Raw genomic sequence first — 19,424 nt, forward strand, 5'->3', positions numbered from 1 at the left:
CAATAAGGCCTTCCAATTTGTCTTTTGGAGGAGGCATTGCTCGAGCTCTATTGACCATGCGTTCCAGTGTGTACTCGGGCCTTCCGAAACACATTCTCAAAGTACGAATAATCTCGGGAACCATTGCAGGCAGGAAAAGATTCGCTTTAACCATATCGACAGCTTTACCCTTGAGACAGGCCTGGAGCCTTATGAGATTTTCCGCAGCGGTATATCCGGCAACTGTTGTACTATTTTCAAAATTGCTGATAAAATGTGGCCATTCCTCTGGGTCGCCACTAAATATAAGAAGCTGCTTTGGGATCACTTGCCTTGCCACTAGTTGCGAATGCGACGGTCCTACACTCTGCGAGAATGGAGAAAAAACAGTAGAAGGAAGCTCACTGTATTGTGACAAAATTCTGTATTTGCTATCCAAATATTGTTGTTGTATCTCCATTTCTTCTTTAAGACGCTCTAATTGAAGGTTTCGCTGTATGTCGGATTTATCATACTTGTCGTTTAATGCACTCATTTGTTGACGTGGCACTGTATTTGCGTTAGTACATGATATATTAGTCGACGAGCTAGCTATATAGCCAGCATTTAAATGCTGTGGGTGATGTACCAAGGGAATCGGCGCGTGCCTTCCAATATCTACGGGTTGCGTCGACGACTTTACCGTAAAGGGTGCTTGTGGAATTGTGTGCGAGACAGCATTCGTAACAGTCGTGCTTACGAGGTTGTGATGTTGCGAAGTTGAAAAATGTGTTGTTACAGGCACTGCGATGACCTCAGCAATAGGTGTTGGGATAACCGTGGTGGCTGTTGTGGTCAGAGTTTACGCCCTTACGATCGTTCCCAATATTTGTGCTGTTGTAACTGGTTGAAACAGTGGAACATATTGCGTATGCCCGTTACTTTTATTAGTATTGAACAGTTGTTGCCAATACGTCGCGCCTACACCCGACGCAGCTCCAGCTAACGTCAGCAACATTGCTGTCCACTCCGACGCAGTCGAAATGATACCACGAGTTACAGGCGTCACACTGGACCATTCGCTCATTGTCCACCTCTTCACATACTCGACAATTTTGATCCATGTTTATTGGTTTTAATCTCGAATTACACTTTAAAGTTTAAAAGAATTGTTGCGTTGACTTAACGCGCCTGTTTTTCAGAAAAAATAAGAACAAAGATTTTATTAAGCGGATGCTTTTAAACTTTAACTTTATTCGTTGCTTCTGATAAAACTAGACATTTTACACTGTTATTTCAGTATTTATCCCTTTTAAGTATGAGCTGATTCTGCCGTTAGATCGTACATAAAAATATTCATATATGCGAGTATGTAACAAAGCATATCATGTATTTGTATGCTATATGCTAAGTAGGAAAGTGAAATTAATACAAAGAATAAGGAAAATGGGCAAATTAGCAACAATGTAGTTCATGTTAGGTTCTCACCGAATTAATCGAAACTGTCGGTGACAACTACACTGAACAATGCAGGCATAATAAAATTTCACTCTCCTCTTGACCGCAACCGTACCCTGCGAGCTTTTAGAGAACATCGCAAGGAAATCAAATCTATGGCTCCTTTGCGTCCAATCGGCATTGAGGGGTCCTTTCATATATACGAGAGCCTCACTAGGGAGAATAGACTTTTACTGCAAGAGGCCATTAAGATGCGACGTAAAGGAAGCCTAGTATCGGTATTTACTATGAGAGGTATGGTACATGTAAGAGCGGACAAGTCAACAAACAGCCCACCACTAAAAATAAGGAGTGTTGATGATTTGCAGCAGTTTCGCTAGAGTTGTATTTAATATAGTAATGGTATGTTTTCGTTTCTGTTTTGTATATATTTATTTTGTAAGTGTAGTTAAACTCAGTCACTGTGTGGTATCTTTACTTCGGTTTATTTGTAATTATCTTGGGGTTACTCTTAACTTATGCTATATAAATGATTCTAAACAGTGGAATGAATAGCATTGGTGAAAATAGTCTTGCACTTTTAAATATCATGTGCATTAGACAAAAAGAATTTAATGTTGTACATTATAATGCACAAAGTCTTAATTATGAGAAAATGGATCTTGTTAGGAGAACGTTTGAGCGGTCGTCTGTGGATGTTATTTGCGTATCTGAGACCTGGTTTAGACATGACTTAAGAGACGCACACTTTGAAATACAGGGCTTAAATTATATCGAAATGATAGACTTAATAGAAAGGGTGGAGGAGTGGCGGTGTACTGCAAATCTCATCTGAAGACTCGCATAGTTTCCCATTCTGTTGAGAGTACAACTGAGTTTGTACTTATTGAAGTGTCTAGTTCTACGTCAAAAATCCTTGTGTCATGCGTGTATAATCCTAATAGGTGTTCTAGTGTAAGTGATTTGTGTAGCATGCTATCTGCTTTCACAGTTGACTTTGATAATATCGTTGTGTGTGGTGACTTTAATGTTAATATGTTATGTCGTGACATGTATAGCTCCCGTCTGTTGGACGATGTGTCTGGTGTTGGTCTTTCTTTAGTTAACTCATCAGTACCAACAAGGTTCGCGAGTAACTGTTGTCCCAGTCTGCTTGATTATTTCTTTGTCTCCGATCCGTCCTCCATTTTAAAATTTGACCAAATATCATTTATCTCTGACCATGATTTAATTTTTTGTTCGTTTGATTTTGACTTTGACCAGCATAATTCATTACCTGTGACATATATAGCTTCCCTGACTATCGCTCGCTTAACCTTAACAGCTTGACTGCTGACATATCTCGTGTTTACTGGGCCGATTGCTGGAGTTTATCTGATGCGACCGATAAACTCAAATTTTTAAATGAAACGGTACTCTGCCCATGTACCAATGCGTTGTTTTCAAAGAAAATCGTCCTCGTGCCCATAGTTCAACACAACTGTTCGTACTATGATTAAAGCCGGAGTTAAGCTGGAGTCATTGGTGCCGTATGTCGTATCGCTGTATCCGTATCCCTAACGTAATCAGCTGTTTATCGTTACGACGGTAAACCAAAACCCAATTGGTTGGCTACGATACGGTTACGACCTTAGCGGCACCAATAATCGATTGCATTGATTCTCATAAGGTTGGTCGAATCAGCTGTTAAAAGGTTACCGATACGGTTACCGATAAAGCACCAATGTCTCCAGCTTTATTGGTGCCGTATGCCGTATCGCTGTATCCGTATCCCTAACGTAATCAGATGTTTATCGTTACGACGGTAAACCAAAACCCAATTGGTTGGCTACGATACGGTTACGACCTTAGCGGCACCAATAATCGATTGCATTGATTCTCATAAGGTTGGTCGAATCAGCTGTTATAAGGTTACCGATACGGTTACCGATAAAGCACCAATGTCTCCAGCTTAAAAAGCGCAACAAAGCCTATGCAGTGTGGAAAAAGAATCGGATAGATTTGAACTGGCATACCTATAAGAATGTTCAAAATGAAACTACTGCCGTTATCAAACGTGAAAAACGCAAGTATTTTGGTAAAATGTTAAATTCCGAACTGCCAAATAATGTCCTCTGGCGTAATTTAAGAAACCTTCGTGTGTATGCTAAAGATAATTCAAATGGTTCCCTTAACCCTGATGAGCTTAATGATGTATTTGTAAATCGTACTTACTCACCCAGCGCCAACATTTCCAAGCACATACCCTATCCACCTGCATCGGTTCAGCAATTTGAATTTTGTGCCGTCTCGGAGATTGATGTTGCAAAATGTGTTTGTAAGATCCCCTCAAACGCGATTGGTGCTGATGGAATCCCGCTAAAATTTCTAAAAATAATTCTTCCTCATATTTTGCCAACCCTAACACATATCATCAACCATTGTATTACAACTTCGTGCTTCCCTGATGCATGGAAGGTTGCAATCATTCTTCCGGTAGCTAAAAATAGGATTGCTAGTAGTCCGTCTAATTTTGGTCCCATAAGCATCCTTCCCGCTCTATCGAAGACCCTTGAGTCCCTGTTATCCGAACAAAACCACTCGCATATAACTGTATACAAATTGCTTTCACCGATGCAGTGCTTAACAGTGCTAAATCGTTTGTACTTCCCATTTCAAAAAAGCATATTAACTTTCAGGATCTACCAAATCTTTATTTTAATGATAACTGTCTGAAATATGTTTCTAAAGCGACGAATCTGGGCTTCGTCATAAATCTAATCTGTCCTGTGTTGATCACGTTAATACGTTAATTATGAAATGATTAAACAGGAACTGTTTGGTGGGTTAGCATTTCATTTCTGTATATTGTGGTGGGTACCCTATATTCCTACATTGAACTGTTTGATTAAGGAAAGAGAAAGGTAAGTATGGCAACAGTTTCGGATAAATGAAAGAAGTTGCTTTCCAGTTGTCAAATTTTTGTTTGAGCGCTCTCAAATCAAACAAACCTTTTGTTATCAAGAAATGTCATGTCCAGTTAATATTTTCCACAAAATTTATTTATAAGCAAAATGTGATTTATTGTTTACAAAACTAACGAATAAAAAACTTTGCTGATCAAACTAAAATTAAATTTAACATAAATCCGTGGAAAGAATTGTGTGAATTGCAAAGTAACAAATATAAGTGAAATTGTTTGAAAAATTGAGTGTGTGACTATGGAACAGGTCGATTCTGCTGAACTGCATTTAGGCAGGATACGCGATGTAAAAGACCTGGGTGGTCTTAATGACGAAACGCGCGATGTCGTTAAGGAAGAAGTGATTTTGGAAAGTTCGGGCCACCAGGTAATTTTAGCAAAATTTTACTAGGGCTTGTGGCGTGGCGCTCTGAATTTAAGTTATGCGCAGCCCCTTCCCTCGCCCTGCGTACAACCGACGTCTTGAACAGCGCAATTGATGTGTACACAATTTTTTCTTTTTTTCTCTTTCATATCGCTTTTCCATTTTTACGAAATAATAATTGAAAAAATACTAAAGCTGGATACTAAGGTGCGCATGGTGACTTCTAATGAGAACAGCGGCAGTGGAGGTGTGGTCTCAGTACCGGTAACCCTCCCAATAGGCTCTATGATTACTGGAGCATCTTTTAATGTGATCACACCGGATCAATTGCCGCATTTCAAGCAAATGTTGTGCGTGGACAATGGATATATTTCAAGTAGCCCCGTTGTTGGAAGTATGGGTGGAGATTTGAAGACAATTGTCATTCAGCAAACAACAGGCGGAGGAGGTGGTGGTGTTGGAATTAATCATGACGGCTCTGGTAGCAATAATAGTCACGATAGCACTGCAACCAGTGAACATCCGGCTCAGGGTACTGGTTCAGGTTGCGGGTCAGGAACTGGAGTCAATTGGGCTGAGGCAACTCATATGGAAGTATTTCCAATACGTTGTAAGACAACCAGCGCAGACTTGTATCGTAGCAAATTAGGTTCTGGAGGCCGGGGACGCTGTGTTAAGTACAAGGATAAATGGTATACACCAAGCGAATTTGAAAATGTATGTGGGCGCGGCTCGAGCAAAGATTGGAAGAGATCCATTAAGTATGGTGGAAAATCGTTGCAATCCCTAATTGACGATGGTATTTTGACACCGCACGCTACCAATTGTAGCTGCACTGTTTGTTGCGATGATGAAGCTGGTGAGTATATCAATGAATTCCTTAAATATGAAAACTTGTTTATGCATCTTTGAACATACATATCGGTAGCATTTTGTCAAAACAACCTGTTGTTGTTGTTGTTGGTGTTGTAGCAGTGCCTCGCCGCATCCAATAGGTGCGACCTATCACAAAATGTCATCAATATCCTCTAACGGGAGTCCAAGGAAACTTGCTGTTTCAACAGGGGTGGCCCATAATGTGAGGGGTGTTCGAGGCGTTCGTTCCACATTACAATTAAAAAGATGGTTGGTGTCATGTGGGGACGTATTGCAAGCAGGGCATACATTTTGTATGTCGGGGTTGATTCTGGATAGGTAAGAGTTTAACCTGTTACAGTATCCAGATCGAAGTTGAGCTAGAGTGACCCGCGTTTCCCTGGGTAGTGTGCGTTCCTCTTCCGCAAGTTTTGGGTACTGTTCTTTGAGTACTGGATTCACCGGGCAATTCCTGGCATAAAGGTCCGACGCCTGTTTGTGGAGTCGACTGAGGACCTGCTTGTGTTTTTTTTGCTTCATACGGCTAACCAAACAGTTCCTATTGAATACCCAAAACCTCGGCATCCCAACAGACATCTGATTGATGAGCCAACACCGCCTAGGGACTTAAGGAGTCATCTCCGTAAGCATTTTGAGGAAATACGGCACCTGAGAACTCAGTCGTATGAAGCAAAAAAACACAAGCAGGTCCTTGGTGAACTCCACAAACAGGCGTCGGACCTTTATGCCAGGAATTGCCCGCTGAATCCAGTACTCAAAAAACAGTACCCAAAACTCGCGGAAGAGGAGCGCATAATCTCCAGGGAAACGCGAGTTTCTCTGGATCAACTTCGTTCTGGATAGTGTAACAGGTTAAACTCTTACATATCCAGAATCAACCTCGACATACAAAATGTATGCCCCGCTTGCAATGTGTCCCCACATGACACCAACCATCTCTTTAATTGTAATGTGGAACCAACGCCTCTAACACCACTTTCATTATGGTCCACCCCTGTTGAAACAGCAATTTTCCTTGGACTCCCGATAGATTAGATTATTTATTTATTACAGCCAGAAGCCTAATTCGTAAATTGAAATATATTACAGTTTTTTATCTTATAGCTAAGGTTTTACAATATTCATATAATTTTGTTTTAGAAACTGTTATTTCGTTGCAACTTTTTATATCCATAGGCAGATCATTGTAACTTTTCAGACCCTTGTAGAAAATGTTCTGTTGATCAATTTCAGTTCTAAAAAACGGCAATTTGAAATTATGTTTGCTCCTCGTATTTATGTTGTGAGTTTGCTCAACTAATGCTATATTTTTATTTAAATACTCAGGTTCATTTCCATGTTTGATATTAAATATGAATTTCATGGAGTGGAAAAAAATCTTTTGATTCACACTTAACCAGTCTAAAGTCTTCAACATGTCAGCCGTTCGTTTATCTATAGGTTTCTGAAGAATAAATCTCATGCATCTATTTTGAAGCTTTTGGAGCTTGTCTACTTCTTTATCCGATATTATGAATAGAATGGACGGGCAGTACACGAAGTGCGGTTCTATATGGTCGCCAAGCCTAAAAACTACCCACTGGAAGAAGCTACAGGCCTGCCAAAATACTGATCTCAGAATCGCCACGGGCTGACTTCTTATGTCCCCAGAACACCATCTACATAATGAGGCGAGGATACTCGCCATCAGGGAGAGAAATGAGATACTAACCAAACAGTTCCTGTTGAATACCCAGAAAACTGGGCATCCCAACAGACATCTGATTGATGAGCCAGCACCGCCTAGGGGCTTAAGGAGTCATCTCCGTAAGCATTTTGAGGAAATACGGCACCTGAGAACTCAGCCGCATGAAGCAAAAAAACACAAGCAGGTCCTTGGTGAACTCCACAAACAGGCGTCGGACCTTTATGCCGGGAATTGCCCGGTGAATCCAGTACTCAGCATAGCACCCAAAACTTGCGGAAGAAGAACTCATACTCCCCAGGGAAACGCGAGTCACTCCAGCTCAACTTCGTTCTGGATACTGTAACAGTATCCAGAATTAACCCCAACATACAAAATATATGCCCCGCTTGCAATGTGTCCCCACATGACACCAACCATCTCTTTAACTGTTATGTGGAACCAACGCCTCTAGCACCGCTTTCATTATGGTCCACCCCTGTTGAAACAGCAAGTTTCCTTGGACTCCCGTTAGAGGATATTGATGACAATTTGTGATCGGTCGCGGCTGTTAGGTGGGGCGAAGCACTGCTTCAACAACAACAACAAGACAGTCGCTTCCCAAGGCAGTTGGTTCTATGTACCGGAGCGACTCGGGATTTTTCCCGACCAAGGACTTTCATTTCAGTGTAACCACATTTAATTTGTTGCGTCCCTCCCACAAATTTTCATCCTCCCAGCAGCTCCTTGCAGCGGGACTGCTCCATATTCTCTTGCTCCGGGAAGGTATCGAATCCAATCCGGGTCCGTCTCCTGACCCCGGGCCTTAAAAAATGTTTTGCTGCATCTGCCGCAAAAGAATCTTTTTAGGACGGTCATACTCTTGTCAGTGTTTCTCGTGTAAGAGATGATTGCATCGGACAGGTTGTTCTGGGCTTGATCCCAAAACCCGACGTCCACGTAACTTTTATAAATCTTTTGTGGCTCCTTGCTGTTCAAGTCCAAGGGCGGCACGTAGTCTACGCCTTAGCGCCCCCCACTACCTTCCAGCAGCCCAGCTGCTCAGCAAGCCACAACTAGTACCCGCTGCTGCTCGCGCCCCGCGACGCCAACAACTCAAACAGCTGCTACCACTCATAACTACTATCTCCGTAGTAGAGTCGGTAGCAATGCTGAGCATCAGCCCCTGCCCCCGCCTTCTCCACCCTCTCTTTTCCGGCAGCAATCGTGTAGGTCAGGGAAACAGACTCTTAGTCCCCGTTTGCACCGTTTGCTAGCACAGAAGGACGCCCAGCCCCAGGGCCACAACAGCAGTTGCGTCCTGGCCTTCCTAAACCTAGGCGTAGTCACCCGTCACTTACGCCCAGAGTGGCGACGTCTCCCCCTATGCACTTCAGAATTCTGCAGTTAAACTGTAATGGACTAACTGGGAAGATCACGGAGATAGTCGATTTCATGAAGCGGCACAACATCCGCATTGCTGCGATTTAAGAGACTAAACTCACAGCAAGATCTGCACTGCAAACCTGTTCTGGGTATAGCGCCCACAGAAAAGATCGCATGAGCGGAAATGGAGGCGGCCTCGCGTTTATCATACACCACTCTGTGCAATATCATATATTTGATCCTGGCATCGACCGCAGGGATGTCTTAGAACGTCAAGGCCTATCTGTCCGGTCAGGCGATGCAAACCTAGAAATCATCAACATCTACATCCCTCCTGCCACCTGTTGCCCCAGTGGATACCGCCCTAATATTAGCGCCTTACTCACTGGCAACAATCGCATTATCTTAGGCGACTTTAATGCCCATCACGATCTATGGCATTCAAACTTGCGGGCGGACAGTAGGGTTGAGATGTTGGCGGATCAAATAGAAGAAACGACGTTCTGCACAATAAACGGAGACGCCACCACACGTATGGTAGGAAGCTGTCACAGTTCGCCGGATATCTCAATCGTGAGCGCAGAATTCGTAAACTGCGTCAACTGGCAGCCGATGGTAACATTGGCATCCGACCACGTGCCTATACTTATTTCGTTCGAGCGTGCCGCCGACTTCATCGTTACAGAAAAACGCACTTACATAAACTTTAAAAAAGGATAGTGGGACGAATACAAATCTTTTACAGACAACCTCTTTGCTGTCCTCCCTATCCCGACTGATACCCGCCAAGGGGAGCGTGCTTTCCGCAAAGTCATTGAATCCACCTCGGCACGTTTCATTCCCGCCGGGAGAATCCCCGAAATTCGGCCCCACTTCCCGGCGGAGGCCGCAAATTTAGCGAAAGAACGTGACCTTATAGGACAGCTCAACCCAGGCGACCCCGAAATAAGGGATATAAACCAACGCATCAGATTGCTTGTGGATGAACACAAGCGGGCGAAATGGGAGGAGGACCTAAGAGGTTGTAACCTCTCTGCCGGTGTGGGTAAACTTTGGTCCAACGTAAAGTCCCTATCGAATCCGTCTAGGCACAATGACAAAGTTTCCATCGCCTTCGGCGATAAAGTGCTGTCGGATTCGAAAAAATGCGCGAGCGCTTTCTGCCGTCAATATGTAATGCATTCTGTCTTCTTATGTCCCCAGAACACCATCTACATAATGAGGCGAGAATACTCCCCATCAGGGAGAGAAATGAGATGCTAACCAAACAGTTCCTGTTGAATACCCAGAAACATGGGCATCCAAACAGACATCTGATTGATGAGCCAACACCGCCTAGGGGCTTAAGGAGTCATCTCCGTAAGCATTTTGAGGAAATACGGCACCTGAGAACCCAGCCGTATGAAGCAAAAAACACAAGCAGGTTCTTGGTGAACTCCACAAACAGGCGTTGGACCTTTATGCCGGGAATTGCCCAGTGAATCCAGTACTCAAAGAAAAGTCCCCAAAACTTGTGGAAGAGGATCGCATACTCCCCAGGGAAACGCTTGTCACTCTTGCTCAACTTCGTTCTTGATACTGTAACAGGTTAAACTCTTACCTATCCAGAATCAACCCTGACATACAAAATGTATGCCCCGCTTGCAATGTGGCCCCACATGACACCAACCATCTCTTTAATTGTAATGTGGAACCAACGACTCTAACACCCCTTTCATTATGGTTCACCCCTGTTGAAACAGCAAGTTTCCTTGGACTCCCGTTTGAGGATATTGATGACAATTTGTGATCAGTCGCGGCTGTTAGGTGCGGCGAAGCACTGCTACAACAACAACAACATGAAAAACTGCTTATGTGTCGGGGCTTTCGGGGGACGCCAAATTCCACAATACGGCTTTCAGATATCGACTCGTTCACTTTAGTTCTTTGAAATCTTTGGTCAAGAAAAGACCTAAACTAGTTAATTTAATTCCCTTCTATTCCATACATTTTTAGTTTTTGCAACAGCACATTCCTGTCGATTATTTCGAACGCCGTTTTAAAATCCAAGAATATAGCCATATTTTTTTTGTTTCGACTCATTGCTTTTTAATTCGTTTCGTAAATAAATAAAATAACCAAGATGAGAAGTAAAATTAAAGCTAAATAGCCAAAGTGGCAAGATTAAATTGACCCCAATTTACCTGTAGTTTAAACTCGCACTGAAAAAACTGGCATTAAAATTAAATTAAATGTTTAAATAAAATTTCGAAATAGATCCAAATTTGGTAGAAATAATATAGAAATAGAAATTAAAGAACGTCGAACATGTCTGGTATTTAAACGCCCTTAGAGTGTAATACTAAACGTCTGAATTTTTGCGATTAATTGGGAGGATTTAAAAAAGAACTGGGCCGGTATCCTGTTATGCGATCTGTGAATTTTTTAAATCAATATAGCACTTATATGGTGATTAGGATTGAGGTAATATGTGAAGTATAGGCTGCAAGTACTTATTAGATTCATAACGAATTATCATTTTTATGATCGTACAACATCGAAAACCATTTTCACTCAAACAATATATATTGTGACGAATATTAGAATTTTGGTTTATCACTATGCTGCTACTAAATAAATGTACAACAACAATCAGCCACACATATGTACATGTAAACATCAACACATACATGAAAACAGCGAAGCTAACAGCAAAGAGAATGTTTCATATATGTACGTATATGTAGGCAGCAGCAAAGAGCAGAATTTATTACTCACACATGCACTCGCATATAACTAGAACAGTGGTCACCAAAATTGAAACTGTGGCTGTGTTAGTAAGAGCAAAGAGTATGTATTTGTTAAGAGGCGTCACTCGATACTTTTGTTGTTGCCAAAGCAACCCTGTCTGTCGAATGTGATTCTCAAGGAAGTTTTGTTTAGTTTTCTTTAACTGCATCCTATATATTTATGCGGTGAAGTGACTTTGCATAATTACGATTTTTGGAAAGATAATTAATTAATTAATTTAATACAATCAATAAAATAAACACAAATACTCCACGAAAATGTATAGAAGGCGTTTTTATAACTACATCTGACAAAAAAAAAACCAACGACTACCTTGAGAAAACATCGAGTAATTTGTCAAAGTATGCGTTCTGACGTCTCTTATTAATACACACTCTTTGGTAAGACTAAAATCATTAAGCTAGCAGTGGTTTAGTAGTTGATAAAAAATAGTAGTAAAAGTAAACAAAAGCCTTCTTCGTTGTTGCTACTCTGCCTGTTCAGCGACGACTAAACGAAAGATAATAATATTATTTATTTATTTATTTAAAGTCGACTGGTAAAGTATTAAACTTGTAAATTATAAGATTAACATTAAATAAAAGTAAACTTATGCATTTAACAATTCAAATTGATTCAGAGAGAATATCAAACTATAAAATATCAGGTCAAATTAGAAAGTATCAGGCAATTTAATGCAGGAAGCGAACATTCGATACTTAAACATTTATGCAGGTCATTGTTTGATAAAGTATCCCATTCTCTGCTCTTGCTCTTACACAAACTCGACCGGTTAGGCTTTCCTCCTTTACTTTTCTCTTGCGTTTCTTCTTATTTGAATAAACGTAAACAAATAGTTATTTTTAACAACTGTTGGTCCAAATTTATCAATGTAACTTCTGGTGTTCCACAAGGTAGCCATCTTGGGCCAGTGTTATTCCCACTATTCATTAACGACCTACCAAGTGTTTTGAAGCACTGTGAGCCGTTGATGTATGCGGATTAACATTAAATAAAAGTAAACTTATGCACTTAACAATTCAAATTGATTCAGAGAGAATATCAAACTATAAAATATCAGGTCAAATTAGAAAGTATCAGGCAATTTAATGCAGGAAGCGAACATTCGATACTTATACATTTATGCAGGTCATTGTTTGATAAAGTATCACATTCTCTGCTATTGCTCTTACACAAACTCGACCGGTTAGGCTTTCCTCCTTTACTTCTCTCTTGGGTTTCTTCTTATTTGAATAAACGTAAACAAACATTTATTTTTAACAACTGTTGGTCCAACTTTATCAATGTAACTTCTGGTGTTCTACAAGGTAGCCATCTTGGGCCAGTGTTATTCCTACTATTCATTAACGACCTACCAAGTGTTTTGAAGCACTGTAAGCCGTTGATGTATGCGGATAAAGTGAAACTTATTATGCCTATCCGCTCACCAGAGGATAGATCACTTCTTCAGTTGGATCTGAAAAGCCTAGTTGTATGGCGTAATGATAACCTCATGTCACTAAACCTTCCGAAGTGTAAGTTCATGTGTTTTACATGGAAAACCTTTAATTCTCATTAGTATGTGATTGGAGATTATGTTATTAAGCAAGTCACCAACTTCACTGACCTTGGTGTTACAATGGACCCTAAGCTTGACTTTAGGTTACATATAGAAACTTGCGTTAATAGGTCTAAAGGTACTTTGGCGTTCGTGAAAAGGTGGTCTAAGGAATGTAATGATCCGTACGTTACTAAACCTCTGTTTACATCATTGGTGAGACCAATATTGGAATATGCTTCGATAATCTGGAGCCCACGTTATCAAATTCACTGCGATAAACTGGAATCCGTCCAAAAAGAGTTTTTGCTGTTTGCTTTGAAACTCCTGTAGGAATGAAAACGGCGACCTTGTAACTGATGTCCAGAGAGTGCTTAGATTATGGAGGGAATACTTCTCTGCTCTTCTAAATGGAGGCAGCAATTCACCGCGCAGAGATGAAGAACCCGATCCCGCAATCGATGATGATGGAATATATGTCCCCTCGCCCGATTATGACGAAGTTAGAATAGCAATAACCAGATTGAAAAACAACAAGGCCGTGGGCGCTGATGGATTGCCTGCGGAGCTATTCAAGTTCGGCGGCGAGGAGTTGGTAAGGCGCATGCAGCAGCTTCTTAGCAAAATATGGGCGGACGAAAGCATGCCCGACGGTTGGAATCTAAGTGTTCTTTGCCCGGTCCACAAGAAGGGGGATACTGCAAAATGCACCAACTATCGTGGAATAAGCCTTCTTAATATCGCATATAAGGTCCTTTCAAGTGTATTGTGCGAAAGATTGAAGCCCACCGTGAACCGGCTGATTGGACCTTATCAGTGCGGCTTCAGACCTGGTAAATCTACTATCGACCAGATTTTCACAATGCGCCAAATCTTGGAAAAAACCCGTGAAAAGAGAATCGACACACATCACCTCTTCGTCGACTTTAAAGCCGCCTTCGACAGCACGAAAAGGAGCTGCCTATATGCCGCTATGTCTGAATTTGGTTTCCCCGCAAAACTTATACGGCTGTGCAAAATGACCTTGAGCAACACGCTTCCCAAGGCAGTCGGTTCTATGTACCGGAGCGACTCGGGATTTTTCCCGACCAAGGACTGTCATTTCAGTGTAACCCCATTTAATTTGTTTCGTCCCTCCCACAAATTGTCATCCTCCCAGCAGCTCCTTGCAGCAGGACTGCTCCATATTCTCTTGCTCCGGGAAGGTATCGAATCCAATCCGGGTCCGTCTCCTGACCCCGGTCCTGAGAAATGGTTTTGCTGCATCTGCCGGAAAAGAATCTTTTTAGGACGGTCATACTCTGTTCAGTGTGTCTCGTGTAAGGGATGGTTGCATCGGACAGGTTGTTCTGGGCTTGATCCCAAAACCCGACGTCCACGTAACTTTTATAAATCTTTTGTGGCTCCTTGCTGTTCACGCCCAAGGGCGCCCCGTAGTCTACGTCTAAGCGCCCCCCCATTACCTTCCAGCAGCCCCGCTGCTCAGCAAGCCACAACAAGTACCCGCTGCTGCTCGCGCCTTACGGCGCCTACAACTCAAACAGCTGCTACCACTCATAACTACAATGTTCGTAGTAGAGTCGGAAGCAATGCTGAGCAACAGCCCCTGCCCCCGTCTTCTCCCCCCCCCCCCCCCCCCCCCCCCCCCCTCTTTTCCGGCAGCAATCGTGTAGGTCAGGGAAACAGACTCTTAGTCTCTACCTCCGTTTGCACCGTTTGCCAGCACAGAATATATATGTTTGCGACATCCGCCCAATGCAGCTCCTGCCTTGGGTGGTGCCACTTTCCTAGATGTTCTGGTCTCCGCGACGGCAACCCCTCGACGGGTTTCATCGCGCCATGTTGCCAGGTCGCAAACCCAAATCATCCGGGTACCCCAATGCTTGCCCAAGGACGCCCAGTCCCAGGGCCACAACAGCAATTGCGTCCTGGCCTTCCTCAACCCAGGCGTAGTCACCCGTCACTTACCCCCAGAGTGGCGACGTCTCCCCTCATGTACTTCAGAATTCTGCAGTTAAACTGTAATGGACTAACTGGGAAGATTACGGAGATAGTCAATTTCATGAAGCGGCACAACATCCGCATTGCTGCGATTCAAGAGACTAAACTCACAGCACGATCTGCATTGCAGACCTGCTCTGGGTATAATGTCCACAGAAAAGATCGCGAGAGCGGAAATGGAGGCGGCCTCGCGTTTATAATACACCACTCTGTGCAATATCACATATTTGATCCTGGCATCGACCGCAGGGACAACGTCTTAGAACGTCAAGGCCTATCTGTCCGGTCAGGCGATGCAAACCTAGAAATCATCAACATCTACATCCCCCCTGCCACCTGTTGCCCCGGTGGATACCGCCCTAATATCAGAGCCTTACTCACTGGAAACAATCGCATTATTTTAGGCGACTTCAATGCCCATCATGATCTATGGCATTCAAATTTGCGGGCGGACAGTAGGGGCGCGATGTTGGCGGATCAAATAGAAGAAACGACGTTCTGCACAATAAACGGAGACGCCCCCACACGTATGGTAGGAAGCTGTCACAGTTCGCCAGATATCTCAATCGTGAGCGCAGAACTCGTAAACTGCGTCAACTGGCAGCCGATGGTATCATTGGCATCCGACCACCTGCCTATACTTGTTTCGCTCGAGCGTACCGCCGACTTCATCGTCACCGAAAAACGCACTTTCATAAACTTTAAAAAAGGAAAGTGGGAAGAATATAAATCCTTTACAGACAACCTCTTTGCTGCCCTCCCTATCCCGACTGATGCCCGCCAAGGGGAGCGTGCCTTCCGCAAGGTCATTGAATCCGCCTCGGCACGTTTCATTCCCGCCGGGAGAATTCCCGAAATCCGGCCCCACTTCCCGGCGGAGGCCGCAAACTTAGCGAGAGAACGTGACCTTATAAGGCAGCTTGATCCAGGCGACCCCCAAATAAGGGATATAAACCAACGCATCAGATTGCTTGTGGATGAACACAAGCTGGCGAAATGGGAGGAGCACCTAAGAGGTTGTAACCTCTCTACCGGTGTGGGTAAACTTTGGTCCACCGTAAAGTCCCTATCGAATCCGACTAAGCACAAAGACAAAGTTTCCATCGCCTTTGGCGACAAAGTGCTGTCGGATGCGAAAAAATGCGCGAGCGCTTTCTGCCGACAATATATAATGCATTCTACGGTCGACAAAGTTAGACGGAGGGCCAACAGACACGCACATAAACACAAATTCAGCGCGCCACCAATCACCATCACCGCTAAAGAGGTTGAGGACGCCATTGGTCGCGCTAAACCATCCAAAGCAGTGGGCGCAGACGGCATAGCCATGCCGATGCTTAAGAGCCTAGGGAAAGAGGGTTTCAAATATTTAGCGCAGGTCTTCAACCTGTCTCTTTCCACCTTTGTCATACCCGAGAAATGGAGAATGGCCAAGGTGGTCCCGCTACTAAAGCCTGGTAAACCAGCCAACATAGGAGAGTCGTATCGTCCGATATCTCTCCTATCGCTAGTAGCAAAGACGCTCGAAGCCATTTTGCTCCCTTATTTCCAAGCAAATTTGCAACTAGCCTCCCATCAGCATGGCTTCAGAAAACTCCATAGCACTACCTCCGCGCTAAATGCCATTAGCACCCAGATAAATTGCGGTTTAAATCAAAACCCCCACCATAGAACAGTACTCGTAGCGCTAGACCTATCAAAAGCTTTTGATACGGTCAACCATGGCTCGTTACTGCAAGACCTGGAAGGGTCTACCCTTCCCCCATGTCTTAAAAGGTGGACCGCAAATTATCTGGGTGGTCGGCAGGCATCGGTGCTATTTAGAAACGAAACATCAAAGCCAAGGAGAATTAAACAAGGGGTGCCACAGGGTGGTGTCCTATCCCCACTTTTGTTTAATTTCTACATATCTAAGCTACCTTCACCACCGGAAGGAGTCACAATCGTTTCCTACGCCGATGACTGCACAGTAATGGCCACAGGCCCAGGCCCACAGATCGATGAGCTATGCAATAAAATAAACGGCTACCTCCCTGATCTCTCCAGTTTTTTCGCCTCGCGAAACCTGGCATTATCACCGACTAAATCTTCCGCGACCTTATTTACAACATGGACGTCCCAAATGTCGACCATTTTGAACATCCACGTCGATGGCTCTACGCTACCGACTGTCCTACACCCCAAAATCTTGGGTGTGACGTTTGATCAGGATCTACATTTTGGTGAGCACGCAGCCGCAATTGTTCCGAGAATTCAGAGCCGTAACAAAATCCTCAAATCCCTTGCTGGCAGTACCTGGGGAAAAGATAAAGAAACGCTCATGACTACATACAAAGCAATTAGCCAGCCGATTACGTGCTACGCGTCACCCATATGGTCGCCAAGCCTAAAAATTACCCACTGGAAGAAGCTACAGGCCTGCCAAAATACTGCTCTCAGAATTGCCACGGGCTGTCTTCTTATGTCCCCAGAACACCATCTACATAATGAGGCGAGAATACTCCCCATCAGGGAAAGAAACGAGATGCTGACCAAACAGTTCCTGTTGAATACCCAGAAACCTGGGCATCCCAACAGACATCTGATTGACGAGCCAGCACCGCCTAGGGGCTTAAGGAGTTATCTCCGTAAGCATTTTGAGGAAATACGGCATCTGAGAACACAGCCGTATGAAGCGAAAAAACACAAGCAGGTCCTTGGTGAACTCCAACGCCTCTAACACCCCTTTCCCTATGATCCACCCCTGTTGAAACAGCAAGTTTCCTTGGACTCCCGTTAGAGGATATTGATGACAGTTTGTGATCGGTCGCGTCTGTTAGGTGGGGCGAAGCACTGCTACAACAACAACAACAACAACCTTGAGCAACACCATCAGCTCAGTCAGAATTGGGAAGGACCTCTCCGAGCCGTTCGAAACTAAACGAGGTTTCAGACAGGGTGACCCCCTATCGTGCGATTTCTTTAATTTGATGCTGGAGAAAATTATACTAGCTGCAGAACTTAACCGCACTGGAACAATATACTATAAAAGCGTGCAATTACTGGCATATGCTGATGACATTGATATCATCGGCCTAAACACCCGCGCTGTTAGTTCTGCTTACTCCAAACTGGAAAAAGAAGCGGTAAAGATGGGTTTGATGGTGAATGAGGACAAAACGAGGTACCTGCTGTCATCGAGCAAAGAGTCAGCGCATATGCGCCTTGGCAACCACGCTACTGTTGGCAGCCATATTTTCGAAATATTAAAAGACTTCGTTTATTTGGGAACCAGCATCAACACTAGCAACAACATCAGCACTGAAATCCAGCGAAGAATCAATCTAGCCAATAAATGCTACTTTGGACTAGGTAGGCAATTGAAAATTAAAGTCCTCTCTCGGCGAACGAAAATCATACTCTACAAGTCACTTATCGTACCCGTCCTGCTATATGGGCAGAAGCATGGACCATGACAACAGCAGATGAAGCGGCTTTGGGAGTGTTCGAGAGAAAAGTTCTTCGAAAGATTTATGGACCTCTACGCGTTGGCGATGGCGAGTACCGAAGAAGATTTAATGATGAGCTGTACGAGCTATACGCAGGCATCAACATAGTCCAGCGAATTAAAACGCAGCGGCTGCGCTGGCTAGGCCATGTTATGCGAATGAAAGATGATGCTCCGGCCAAGAAAGTGTTTCTATTGGAACCCGCCTATGGAAGCAGAGGTAGAGGGCGGCCCCCACTCCGTTGGAAGGACCAGGTGGAAAACGATTTAAACTCCCTTGGTGTGACCAATTGGCGCCGGTTGGCGGAGCAAAGGAGCGACTGGCGCGCCTTGTTGGACGGCCATAACCGTTTAGACGGTTAAGCGCCAATTAAGTAAGTAAGTAAGTTTGCTTTGAAACACTTGCCTTGGGACACGTCAAGGAATCTTCCACCGTACTGCAGCTGGTTAAAACTATTACAGTTGCCTACACTACAGAGCCGTAGGGAGATGCTTAATGTCTTATTTATGGTAAAACTCTTAAGAGGGATGATAGCTAGCCAATTTCTGCTTGGCGAAATTAAGTTCAATGTGCCAGTCAGACCGTCTAGATATTTTCAACAACTGCATATAATTACATGCAGATCGAACTTCGAAATGCATGACCCACTTCGTGGCATTTGTCATGATTTCAATAATCACTGCAACAACTTAGATATATGCGATCCGATTTTCAGAATTAAAAAGTACCTACTTACTACCTTAAATCTGTAAGGTGTAACCCCTATACCTCTGTGTGTCTTTGCATTTGAATGATTTAATACATAAGTATTTCAGTATATTTTTGTAATTATTATATATTTAAGTTGCCAAGTCTTTTTCTTTGTTTGTATACTATACTATATTTAGGTTAGGTTGAACTGGCCGGTCCATGAGGACCTCACATAGACTGATTGAGTCCGT

The 19,424-nt window shown here is 43.5% G+C and overlaps 1 protein-coding gene across 1 annotated transcript in view; it reads left to right on the top strand.

Annotated features, from left to right (window-relative positions):
• Nucleotides 1-4,398: 4,398 nt before the first annotated feature.
• Deaf1 (deformed epidermal autoregulatory factor 1) overlaps nt 4,399-19,424 on the top strand; it is a 124,417-nt gene continuing 109,391 nt past the window's right edge. The window contains exons 1-2 of the mRNA XM_067788984.1: nt 4,399-4,745; nt 4,938-5,601. Coding sequence (XP_067645085.1) covers nt 4,617-4,745; nt 4,938-5,601 — 793 coding nt within the window. The 5' untranslated portion in view covers nt 4,399-4,616. The remainder of the gene's footprint in view (nt 4,746-4,937; nt 5,602-19,424) is intronic.

Source organism: Eurosta solidaginis, chromosome 5 (genome assembly GCF_040869045.1).
Source record: "Eurosta solidaginis isolate ZX-2024a chromosome 5, ASM4086904v1, whole genome shotgun sequence".
Classification (NCBI taxonomy): domain Eukaryota; kingdom Metazoa; phylum Arthropoda; class Insecta; order Diptera; family Tephritidae; genus Eurosta; species Eurosta solidaginis.